Source organism: Phoxinus phoxinus (genome assembly GCF_949152265.1).
Source record: "Phoxinus phoxinus genome assembly, chromosome: 25".
Taxonomy (NCBI): Eukaryota; Metazoa; Chordata; class Actinopteri; order Cypriniformes; family Leuciscidae; genus Phoxinus; species Phoxinus phoxinus.
In genome coordinates this window covers 11,074,012-11,085,999 of record NC_136900.1, presented here as the reverse complement: position 1 = coordinate 11,085,999, position 11,988 = coordinate 11,074,012, and the positions used below count along the sequence as shown (strand labels likewise).

The 11,988-nt window shown below is 38.5% G+C and overlaps 1 protein-coding gene across 5 annotated transcripts; it reads left to right on the top strand.

Moving 5' to 3' along the window:
- Nucleotides 1-1,782: 1,782 nt before the first annotated feature.
- prdm11 (PR domain containing 11) lies at nucleotides 1,783-11,572 on the top strand. 5 transcript variants are annotated; one of them, XM_079602817.1, is made up of 8 exons: nucleotides 1,802-2,025; nucleotides 2,772-2,894; nucleotides 2,997-3,073; nucleotides 3,597-3,856; nucleotides 3,963-4,030; nucleotides 4,184-4,371; nucleotides 5,081-5,614; nucleotides 6,119-11,572. In XM_079602817.1, exons 2-8 carry the CDS (start codon nucleotides 2,830-2,832, stop codon nucleotides 8,272-8,274), a joined length of 3,348 nt encoding a protein of 1,115 aa, XP_079458943.1. In that variant the 5' UTR covers nucleotides 1,802-2,025; nucleotides 2,772-2,829; the 3' UTR covers nucleotides 8,275-11,572. The 5 variants fall into 5 exon arrangements, with proteins under 5 accessions (XP_079458946.1, XP_079458943.1, XP_079458944.1 ...); XM_079602818.1 differs by having other exon boundaries at nucleotides 1,807-2,025; nucleotides 2,777-2,894; XM_079602816.1 differs by lacking the exon at nucleotides 1,802-2,025 and adding an exon at nucleotides 2,381-2,510.
- The last annotated feature ends 416 nt before the right edge of the window (nucleotides 11,573-11,988 follow it).

The following is an 11,988-nucleotide window of genomic DNA, read 5'->3' as shown; positions in this document are numbered from 1 at the left end:
CTGTCAAATTGGAAAACATTTGTTTACGCGTGCAAAAAAAGAAAACGAAAAAAAAATCTTCCACTTGATGAAACACAAAACAGGATACATTGTAGCGACATGAGTTATTTAAAAAAAAAAGTTCACCTGGTGTGCTGAACTAAGTGTAAATGGTTTTACACAATATGAATATTTGTAAAATTGTTTGTATTTTTTCATGATGATTTTAAAAAGGAGTGTGTTTATTTTTTGACTTTTTTCTGTTACAGAGCTCTCTCTTTCTCTCTCTCTCTCTCTCTCTGGTCTTTTTTCTCCTCGTTTGTTCGCCTGACATTGTGAGTGAGTCAGTTGGTTTTTACCTCTCCTGTATTGAGCCTGTGATGAGTCCTTTGTATGCAGTGTTTTGAAAATACTGTAGGGAACATGGGAAGAAATTGATATTAGGAGCATTTGATCAATTTGTATTTATTTATTTTATCATTTTGTTAATAAATTGACAAAGAATATTTGCCTTCCGTTTGTCTTGAATTAAATTTGGCCTTTGCAGAGAAGAGATTTCAGTGTCAGACTCAGGGTGGCGGTTGAGCTCAAGTGCAGGTGAATTATGGACTGTTAAGGGCCTCCAACCCTTGGAACACAAATGAAGATTTTTTTTTAATGAAATCTTGAGAGCTTTCTGTCCCTCCATTGACAGCTTTGCAACTACCACTTTGACGCTTCCAAAAGTTTCATAAAACTAATTCATATGAATTGAGCAGTTTGGTCAATTTTCTGAAGAGACTCGATCGCTTTATGATGAACAGATTTAATTTAGGCTTTTCTGCACATATAAACATTGATCAGTGAACACAAACAGAAGCTCAACTGAACTTGCTTGACACGTGAGAACAAACCTCATTGGTTCTTTTGGAAGCTCAAACGTGATATGCGTTACAAACATAAACCTTATTGGTTTTTGCATGTCAAGCGAACATGTAAATATGTGAATAAAAGCCTAAATTAAATCTGTTCATCATATAAAGTGATCGTGTCTCTTGGACTAAGCCACTCGATTCATATGGATTAGTTTAAGTATTTCTTTATGAACTTTTTGAAGCTTCAAAGTGGTAGTTGCGCGGATGTCAATGGAGGGACAGAAAGCTCTCAGATTTTTATCAAAAAGATCATTTTTGTGCCAAAGATGAACGAAAGTCTTACGGGTTTGGAACGACATGTGGGTAAGTACTTTTTGACAGAATCTTCATTTTTGGGTGAACCCTTTTAAGGAATACAACTACCACAAGGATGTCCTCCAAATGCACAATTTGTTATAAGTAACCTGTTTTAAGACACCAGCTTCACAGTTTGAAGTAACTGAAGCCATTTGCTTCTTAAAGTAAAAACGTATGTCTTGCTCTAGACCTCGATGGATATTCCTTTAGCAATTCATGACAAATTATATACTAGACTAAATCGCTAAAAATATTGTATGAAAATTGCTCTAGTTCTTCCACTTCATTGCTGCGACCTCATATCAACCAAAACAGTTGCAACTCAGTAGTAAAATGAAGATGGGTAGTTTCTCCTATTGCAATATTAATTTTGTGTGTGTGTGCCATTTTTAACTGAATGAATTGCAGAGACCTGTGCGGTGAATAATTAAAATAAAAAGGGAAAGATAATTTTTTTTTAAAGGTGAAAACTTGGCAAGCAACCGTTGCGTATTGTTTTGGGAGGCGCGTTCAGAAAACGAACGCGCGTGAACCGCTGCCTCATTCAACTTCACGCACAATCTAACTTTCCCTTTCCTGAAATTTCGTGCCCGGTCTTTCTTCCGTTTTCCATGTCATTTCCTGTAATAAAAAGATGGTGGTCATAGCAGAGAGAAGCAGCTGACTGTGGTACAAATATTTGGAGATGATAAACTTTGCATCGCCCGGGACTAGTGAAATCCCCCCGTACTGTTGCGTCACCGCCGCGTTTCTCTTAGCGGCCACAGACGAGACGCGCCACGGCTGAGGAAGACCACCAAAGACCCCACGACGCACTGCGTATATTCTCTAGACGGTGAGTTACACTCACTAGCCAATGTGGCCAATGAAAATGGCTTCCGAAAGCGTTAGGCAAATTGCCAGTTGCCTTGCAGACGCTAAAAGGAGACCGAGCGTCCAGAAGCGTTGCGTAGCGTCATTGTCATCACTCGCTCTTGATCGTGTGTGCAACGTTTACCTCACAATGTGTAGAACAACACAACTTTATTGCAGTTTTGTCATTCAAGAGAGTATTGTTGCCTATTTGTTTTCCTGCACTCGTCTCTCACACAGCTCTTGTAGTTTATGAGTGATGGCCGGTTTAGCCAATCAGAGCGCTGCTCTCTTACTGAAATATTTTGGAAAGGAAACGTCAGCAGAACGCAGTGAGGTTTTCTTGCGGTCACTTTTCGAGTTTACTCCGCGTGCGTTGTGGTTATCGCGTATTCGCGTTATACATGTTTTCATGAAAGCAACTTAAAGTTAACATGTATAACCAACAAATGCAAATGAGATGACAAGGTAAAGCCTGCATGACGTCACGGTGCCCAACTGTATTTGGGTAATAACATTGGCATAAACTTCTTCTTTTTTTTTTACTCCCACAGTATCAGGATTTTAGATCACAAATTATATACAATTGGCAAAGTTTGAGATTAGTGGCTAGTAAAAATGTGTATATATATATATATATATATATATATATATATATAGCCTATATATATTACAAATTATATTATCAGAATACAAATGTGAGTTAAAAGTTGAACTGATGAATTTCAGAACAGAAGAACATGTCGAAGTGAAACGGGGCACACAGGATTTTCTCCTTCCTGCCCAGATGGCAGATTCCTGTGCTGTTCCAGACCATTCTCCCATGGAGGCAGAGGCCGAATGCAGCACCAGGTCAGTCTTACAAACTGTGAACAATAGGAAACATTTAATGAGCAATTCCTGTGCAAAAAAGTAGAAAATCTGTAGAAATAATTTTCTACACATTTACCCTAGTGCCTCAAATGAGAAGTCAACTGAAGAGCCAAACAAAAAACTAAAAGTTGACCATGAGCACTGTACCAGTTTTTATTGTAAGTATAAATTACTGTAATAAATATTTAACCATAATTTACTCACCCTTAAGCCTTCCTATGTGTATATGTCTGTCTTCTTTCAGCCAAACACAATCGGAGTTGTATTAAATAATATTATGGTTCTTCCCAGCTTTGTGATGGCATTGAATAGAGCCAGAGTTTTTGACTGCAGTGGGTTAATCAATGCCTTCTGAAACGAACCGATTGGTTTTTGTAAGAAAAATATCCATGTTTTTATTGCCATTTATCAACCCACTGGAGTGGATGTGCTTTTTGGGCTTCAAAACTCAGGCACTATTCAATAGCATTACAAAGCTGAGAAGAGCCAGGATATTATTTAATATAACTCCGATTGTGTTTGGCTGAAAGAAGAAAGTCCCGTACACCTAGGATGGCTTGAGGGGGGAGTAAATTATGGGATAATTTACATTTTTAAGTAAACTATTCCATTAAACTTATATAGAAGTTTTGCGAGAATTTTATGTAATTATGCTGTTTTTACATATTGCTCATTATACAGTCTGTGAAGAGTGCAAGAAGTATTTCTTGGAGGAGTGCCCTACCCATGGGCCGCCTGTCTTTGTGCCGGACACTCCTGTGGCATCAGGGGTGCCCAATCGGGCAGCACTCACCGTACCCTCAGGCATCGAGGTCCGCCGAGATCGTGATAAGGTGGATGTGTGCTGCATGGATGGAAATATACCAAAGGGGGTGCTGTTTGGTCCTTATCAAGGCCAAATAATGACCTCAGATAAACCTTCAGGGCCATACTCTTGGATGGTAGGTTATGTTGTATGTTTAATCACCAATTAACATAGTTGTATGTATTTGTATTCATTTTTAATGCAGGTAAAAACAATTTTAATGTCAAATGTATTTATTACAGATTGTTGATAAGGACAACAAATATAAATTCATTGATGGGAGTGATGAAACTACAGCTAACTGGATGAGGTAATATTATGGCACTTTAAATCCTCTTTTCTTTCTCATTTTTAAGAAGATGTATTTATTGTAGTAACCAAGTGTTCAAAATGCTGTTCTTTTAATCACTTTGTTTGTATTCATATGATTGTTCTCAGTGCTAATTTTGTTTACTCCTCTCAGGTTTATTCAGATTTCTTCAGAAGAGAGTGAAAAGAACTTAAGTGCATTTCAACATGGCAATCAAATCTACTTCCGAGTGTGTCAGAGACTGACGGTGGGCGAGAAACTTTGTGTGTGGTACAGCAGCGAGTATATGAGGCGACTGCAGAGTGTGTCTCGGGACAGCATTGACCGCAATCTAGACACAGGTGAGACACCTCTTGCTGGTGCTTGAGAAAAAAGTAAGAATTGTAAGTAAGGAGGTTAAGGAATCTCCAAATGCTTTTTAAGAGGCTGCTAATACAGTGCAGAGCTGAATGGAGGTTAAATAAATAAAAAATACTTGGTTCTTTCAATATAAAACGTGTGTCGTTGAACACTTAGGTGACAAGACTGAAAACTCACAAGATTTCACAAAGATTTTAACTGTAGTTCAGCCAAAAATGTGTTCTACATACACATTCTTATGTTGTTCCTTTATGACATTCTTTTCTGAAATACACAAAGGAGAAATAATTCTACTGGTCGTGCTTTACTTTTCAATAACAATTAATGTGGGCTGGAGGTTTCAAGCTTCAAAAGGGATCCAAAGGCATCATAAAAGTATCGTAAATGTGCTCTATATTTCAAGTCTTCTGATAGATTTGTATGAGGAACAGACCAAAATATAACTTATTTCATATTGAACATTTTTGATCAACAAAAAAAGTACCCAGACGAGATGTTCCGGGCCTGCAATGGTTTAACAGGTAAGTGAAATGGGATTATATTTTACATACAAAATCTTTTTACTCATCCTGGTTTAGCCATCATACTTTTTTCCAGTTTTATATTTTACCACACAGTTTTTTTGTTTTGTTTTTAAATATGCTGATAGTGTTCATTTCCCTTATCAACCATTGTGGTATTGTATTGCAGGAGTGAAATTAGAAGAGCACGATGAGCCCAAAGGTCCAGTGTTGAGATCTGCAATGCACGGTCGAAGGACCCTAAGTAAGCATGGAAGTGATGAGGCAGAAAACCAGCCCCAGGCCAAGAAAAAGAAGATTGACCTCATTTTTAAAGATGTTCTGGAAGCATCTCTGGAGGCTAATCAAAGTCAGAACAACCCCCTGAACAGCACCTTGTCTTTTTCAAGAGCAAGAACAAATGTCTGCCAGGTTTTCAGCCATCCTGATGGTGAGTGTAAAGTGTCAGTCTTTGCCTCTGGATTGGCTGCCATGGATCACCACGAGAGTGGCTTTGATGCGAAATGTATTAAAATGGAAGACACGGAAGAAGATGCGACCCTGACTGGCGAAGGACCATCGACATCTTTCTGCCCGAACTGTGTGAGGCTAAAACGACGAATCCGTGAGCTGGAGGCTGAACTGCTCCGTCTCAGAGGACAGGGGCATGTTGAAATTAAGCCTGTACCACCATCTGAGCCCAATCCTAGTGAGGACCTCAGAGGTAGGTTTGCAGCTGGGATGAAACGCTACCATGGATGAGACCCTTTCTGCAATAAATTTTAACATTGATGTTTTTTTTTTAAATATATGTCTATATAGACCATTTTGTCTCTTAATCCATCAATTAAAGTTTGCGTTCTTTCGCTGTTTTTTGCCTTTTTGCCATTGATTGTGTGATTGCGTATTTGTTAAAATGTTTCAAATGGAAGTGCACTCTTAATTAAAAGTTTTAATACAATTATTGTATTTACCTTTTGAAACCTGCCACTAAAGTTGAATTCACTGCTTGTGTTTGGTTTGTTGTTTTTCAGAAACAAAAATGTTTATTTTTATTTTATTTTTTTTACTGTATTGGTTGATGTAGAACTTAAGATAAATGTGAGCTATAACTTTGAAACCTTCATACACTTCGAATCTAATCAGTGAAGAATTGTTTCTTGATTTTAATTTTGCGTTATATTTGTGTTCAGTTTAATGTTATGCTCTGTTTGCTCATCTGTTGTAGACTCCATGACGCCAATCCCAGCGGCGCTTGAAGAGGAGGACCAGGATGTTGATTCTGCTGATGAATCCATTTCTGCTGACCTCATGGTGGCTGCGGATGAGTCTTCAAAACTCTCGGTGGGCTCAGGTCGTCGGATTCGCCGCTTCAAACAGGAGTGGCTGAAGAAGTTCTGGTTTCTCCGCTATTCACCGACACTGAATGAGATGTGGTGCCACGTGTGCCGACAATACACCGTCCAGTCCTCCCGTACCTCTGCTTTTATAATCGGCTCCAAGCAATTCAAGATCCACACCATTAAACTGCACAGCCAGAGCAATCTGCACAAGAAGTGTTTGCAGCTTTACAAACTTCGCATGCACCCAGAGAAAACTGAGGAGATGTGTCGTAATATGATAACACTCTTCAACGCTGCCTACCATCTGGCTTTGGAAGGACGGCCATTTTCCGATCTGCGACCCTTGGCAGAGCTCCTCAAGAAGTGCGACCTCAAAGTGGTGGATCAGTACATGAACGAAAATGACTGTCAGATTCTCATCCAACACATCGCTCGAGCATTCAAAGAGGATCTGGCTGAGAAGATTCGCCTTTCACCCTTTTTAAGCATCATCATGGATGGACAGCATGACGATCTCCTGGCTGACACTGTTGCTGTTTACGTCCAGTTCACCACCACTGATGGTCTTCCTGCCACCGAGTTCCTCTCCCTGCAAAGGCTTTGCGGAGGCAACGTGGAAGGCTACCTTCAGGCCGTGGATCGTGCCTTTGGTGTCCTCGGGCTAAGACTCCAGGACATGCTAGTTGTTGGCTTGGGAATAGATGGCTCAAACATCTCCTCTAGTCTGAGGGCAAATCTTTACATAGCCATACAAAAGACAATCCCTTGGTTGTTGTGTCTGCCTGTGATGATCCATCGCCCACATTTAGAGGTTCTGGATGCCATCAGTGGTAAGGAACTGTCTTGCTTGGAGGATTTGGAGAATAATTTGAAGCAACTGCTTAGTTTCTACCGATATTCTCCTCGTATGATGGCTGAGCTGAGGTCAACAGCACCAACTCTGTCCGAGGAAGCCGAGTTTCTTGGGGATATAAGGGCCGTTCGTTGGATCATAGGGGAACCCAATGTTCTCAATGCCCTAATTAAGGACTATCTGGAGGTGGTTGCTCACTTGAAGAGCATAAGCAGCCAAACCCAGAGAGGTGATGCTGCTGCCATCGCTCTGTCTCTTCTACAGTTCCTGTTGGACTATCAGTCCGTGAAGCTGATCTATTTTCTGTTGGACATCATTGCTGTCTTTTCACGACTTGCTTTCATCTTTCAGGGGGACTATTTGTTGGCGTCACAGGTGGATGCAAAAATTGAGGATGCCATTCATGAGATTGGTCAATTGGTGGATTCCCCAGGGGAGTACCTACAGGAGTTTGAAGACAACTTTAGAGAGAGTTTCAATGGTGTGGACCTCAAGAACTTGCGGGTTGCAGAGTCCAAGTTTCAGTCCATTCGAGAGAAGATCTGTCAGCGAAGTCAAGGCATCCTGGCCCAACGTTTCGATCAACGTAGTCGCACAGTGGTCCAGGCTTGTCAGGTGCTTGACCTGGCCTCGTGGCCTCTTAACAGGGATGTACTTGGTGCATATGGAGAGGAGGAGATCCTTGTAATTTTTGACCACCTGGAGACTCTTCCTTCATCCGGACGCGAGCTCTCTCGAGAAAGAATAGATGCCAGAGGAAGTCTTGTGGTTGAATGGAGGGATCTGAAAGCTGATTATTGTAGTGTGAATGGTTTTAAAGAAGTAGTCAGCCACATCTTCAGATACAAGCAACGTTTTCCTCTTCTCAATCACATCCTGCAGGTTGTCAGGGTCTTGCCAACCTCAACGACCTGCTGCGACAAAGGAAGAGGTTCGTTGCAAAAAGTGCGCCGAAATAGCCGTTCCAGACTGACTCTGGATCAGATCAATGATCTGCTCACCTTGGCCATAAACGGACCGCCTATCGGTAGCTTTGATGGAAAGCGAGCATTGGACAGCTGGTTTGAAGAGAAATCTGGGAACAGCTATTCGCTCTCAGCAGAGGTGCTGAGCAGAATGTCCACCGCCGAACAAAAGTCTGTGTTGCACAATATGGATATAAATGCAGAGTATTATCCTGATATTTGACTGATCAGAGCCAATTCCTCAGCCAACGTGATTCCAAAAAAGCCATCTCATTGGAAAAGGGCTGATCGGGACTATAATGTGATTGGCCAAGTAGTTTGACACTGGCCCTGCTGCTAATGGCCTAGATCAGCGTCTTCTCTAAGAGTCGGTATGAATGCCTTTGCAGGTCGCAGGCACATGAAACACTTTAAAATGTTCATGTAAATGGTTGTGATGTGTTGATATGTGTTTTTGTTCCAAAGAGAAACTATTTTCTAGTCGTGAGGATTGTTGCCGTTAAGTGAATGTTCGACTGAGCACCATTTCATCAGGCGTTGGTGAGTGAAGCCTCCTTTACAGTCTTTTGTAATCTCTGAAAATGTCACCTTCTTGCAAAAGCTGATTTAGCTGAAAACTTTCTGGAAAAACTGTTTTATTATTCTGTCTGCAATATAATTCGAGCAATCATTCTGTATTCGTATGTAGACTTGTGTGTATGGAAATTATCTAACAAAAAGTGCTTAGTTTTTTAGCATGTTCTTTATGCTGGTTATTGCTAATTGGAATGGAAATAGCCACTATTTTGCCATGCAGTATATTCCTAACATTTTTGTATCTTTTTTTATTTTTTATTTTAAAGCTACTCTTTAAATCAGGGTTCCTCAAATCCGGTCCAGCCCTGCAGAGCTTAGTTCCAGCCGTAATCAAACACACACACAAGCTTATCAAAGTCTTCAGATTTATTAGAAGATTACAGGTAGGTGTGTTTGAGCTAAAGTCTGCAGGACCGTTTTGAGGAGCCCTGCTTTAAGTTAACCATTGCTCTTAAGATTACATTTAAAAATGGTTTGAAAACATGTTGATGTGCCATAATACTTTATGCAATCAGGCACCTGTAATGTGCAGTTTACACCCAATCTGATTTAAAGTATATAGCCTAAATATGCAAGGTTTGAATTCCTTACCAATAGAAAAAAAATGTCATGTGCTAGTGTTTGATTTCTGGTACATGTTTTATGTACAGTTACAGACAGCCACTTCAGGTATTATAAGCCAGTTCAAATTATAATATAGTTAAATTTTCATTTCGGTTTTACTCGATTTTACTCTGATGCTGTATCAAAGCATCACATATATCATATGTTTACTTTTTAATGCTGCATATAGGCAACCTAAATAGTCAAATGTTTACTGAAAATTTTATATGATGAATATTTCAGTAATAATTGCCCCAAATATGATCACACTCTGTCTTCATCAGCCATACTTTTCATCTGATTCAAATGCTTGTGCATGACGTCACCACTAGTAGGCGACACTGTACACCAATTTACCTTTGGCAAATTTTTTTAGGCATTAAGTACCTGAAAGAATCTCTTTTTGATTTAATGTCATACAAGAACAAATCTTTTGTATTTTTGATTGTTATTATGTGCATTCATGTAATTTACCAGTGTGCATGTCTTATGGTCAGCAGCATATATTTTTTTTCACTGCCTTTTAATTAGTTATTTTTGCCGTACCTTGCCTTGCCACTAAATTCCATCGATTATACCTGTGCAATATATATTTGACAATTTAATTGTATGTTCTTAAATACAAGCAAGTTTAAAACTTACTTATAATGTTCATTTAAGCAAAACTCTGGAATTTAGAGGTTTTCAATGTGATCAAGCATGTTTTATAAAATGCCTATGGATTTGCCCTTTTTATTTTGTTCTAGAAATTTCCATATTTTTCATTCATAACTATTTTTAAATGTAATTTCTCACGGTAAAAGAAAAAAAGTGACCAGTTGAGATCTATTATTAAAATTAAGGCTTTTAAAGTCATATTTGCAATGTTGTTGTTAAAATTAAACATAAGTTATCATGTCAGTTTTATTCATATAACTGTTAAAGCGTCATTATTATCCATTAAGAAAACATTGTAATCTGCGGTATATCTCCATCTATCAATCTAAAAAAAAATACATGCAGTATAATATGCTGCATTCACGCCATGTCTAAATTACCATGTCTAAAGTACATTGGTCACATGGTACAAGTAGGAGTTCCCAGCTTACAAGTTGTAATTACGAGCTTTACGAGGACGTGAAGTTGAAATCTCGTAATAGGTAATTAAGACATGGTGTGTGAACGTACCTATATTAAATAGTATGATTGATTCTCACTTTATAGTGCGAAATAGGGCAGTTAAATGCAGTGTTCTCTAAATTTACGTTTACCTTTAACTATCCACATGCACAGTTAAGACTTGACTACCTTCCATGTGCTGCAATGTTTTACATTGATCAAATTTTCTAGAAAAATTAAAACAACTTGTCTTTATTTTAAAACAGATTTTTGCACGTTTGAAAAATTAGCATGTTTAAAGCGTTAGAAAGCTTGTATTTTAGGGAAAACATTTTGATAAATCCGTTTTTTTTTATTCCGTTTTAATGAATGTACATTTTAAAAACTGCTACGCAAAAGATTATTATGTTTATAACTATTATGTTTCAAAGTAGTTAGCATTTTCGTTAGCATTTCTCGTCCCAGTGCGCAATTGATGTCAAAGCATACCCACATCTGAACTTATTTTGAATAGCAATAGGATTGTGTAAAGGATTAATAAGTGTGCTGCCAAAAATCGAAACGTTTTGTTTCATTTATGCATGTATGTGAATGCTTTTGAATGTTAGACTGTTACCTCACAGTGAGGTATGCCATCGAGTGAATCGTCTCTTATTGTGTTGGGAGTTTTACGCCGTAGCTGTGTCGAAGCTAGCGTTTGCTCGTCTTCAATGGTGAATTCTGATCAAATGAGCCAAAGTCAAGCCTCATTTTGTTTAGTTAAGTTTTTCATTTGCCTTTCATCCAATACTACGCTTACCAAATGTAAATGTTACGTCTAGATTCATAATTTTGTACTTCTTGATTTACTTATCATGTAATCACAATAATGTCCATATTATGAAATGTTTTTCAAACAATTATTGATGATCTGTTTTTATGTGGGAGACATTAGGTTTAAGGCCTAAGGAACAAAGTTACTTCTGATTTCAAGTTTGTTTTGTAACGGAATTAAATGAAATAAGTGAATGGTAGCTCTATATTCTCATTCAGTTTCTTTTTGCAGATAAATATGTAAGTTGCTTGGATTTATACATCATACACACCTTCTTCCTGAAAACATAACACTGGAAACTCAAGAATATGAACTACATGTGAAATGTATACCTAGAGAATGTGTACATGTATTATAGAAACCCACTTAAAATGACAGCATATGGAATCTATATTCAACAAATAATGGTTTAATAAAGTTTTCTATGTTATTTTCATTGTCATGGCCATTTTTTAAAGGTTTAAAGGGAGTCATAACATGAGAAATCAAATACATTTGCAAATGTGAGTGTCGCGTCGTGTCAGAAGCAAACATAACCCATTATAATCACAGATGCTGTCTACACTGAATACAGTATACAGATGTGCGCTCAGTTTCTGACACTTGAGTGTGTCGATAAGGTTTTAGAGAGATCCCAGCGTCGGAAACAAGTGGATGGTTTGTTTTAATGGCGTCCCGGATTGTGCCGGAGGATTATATGTGTGTCCGGAGCATTTTGTTTTGTAAACGAGGCACAGTGTAATGGAGAGTTCGCAATGAAACTTTTGTTGAAAGATGAAGCAGCTGTACTGGATCTGACAACAGCTGCATTACAAGTAAATGATTTCATAATGTGTTGCAATCAGT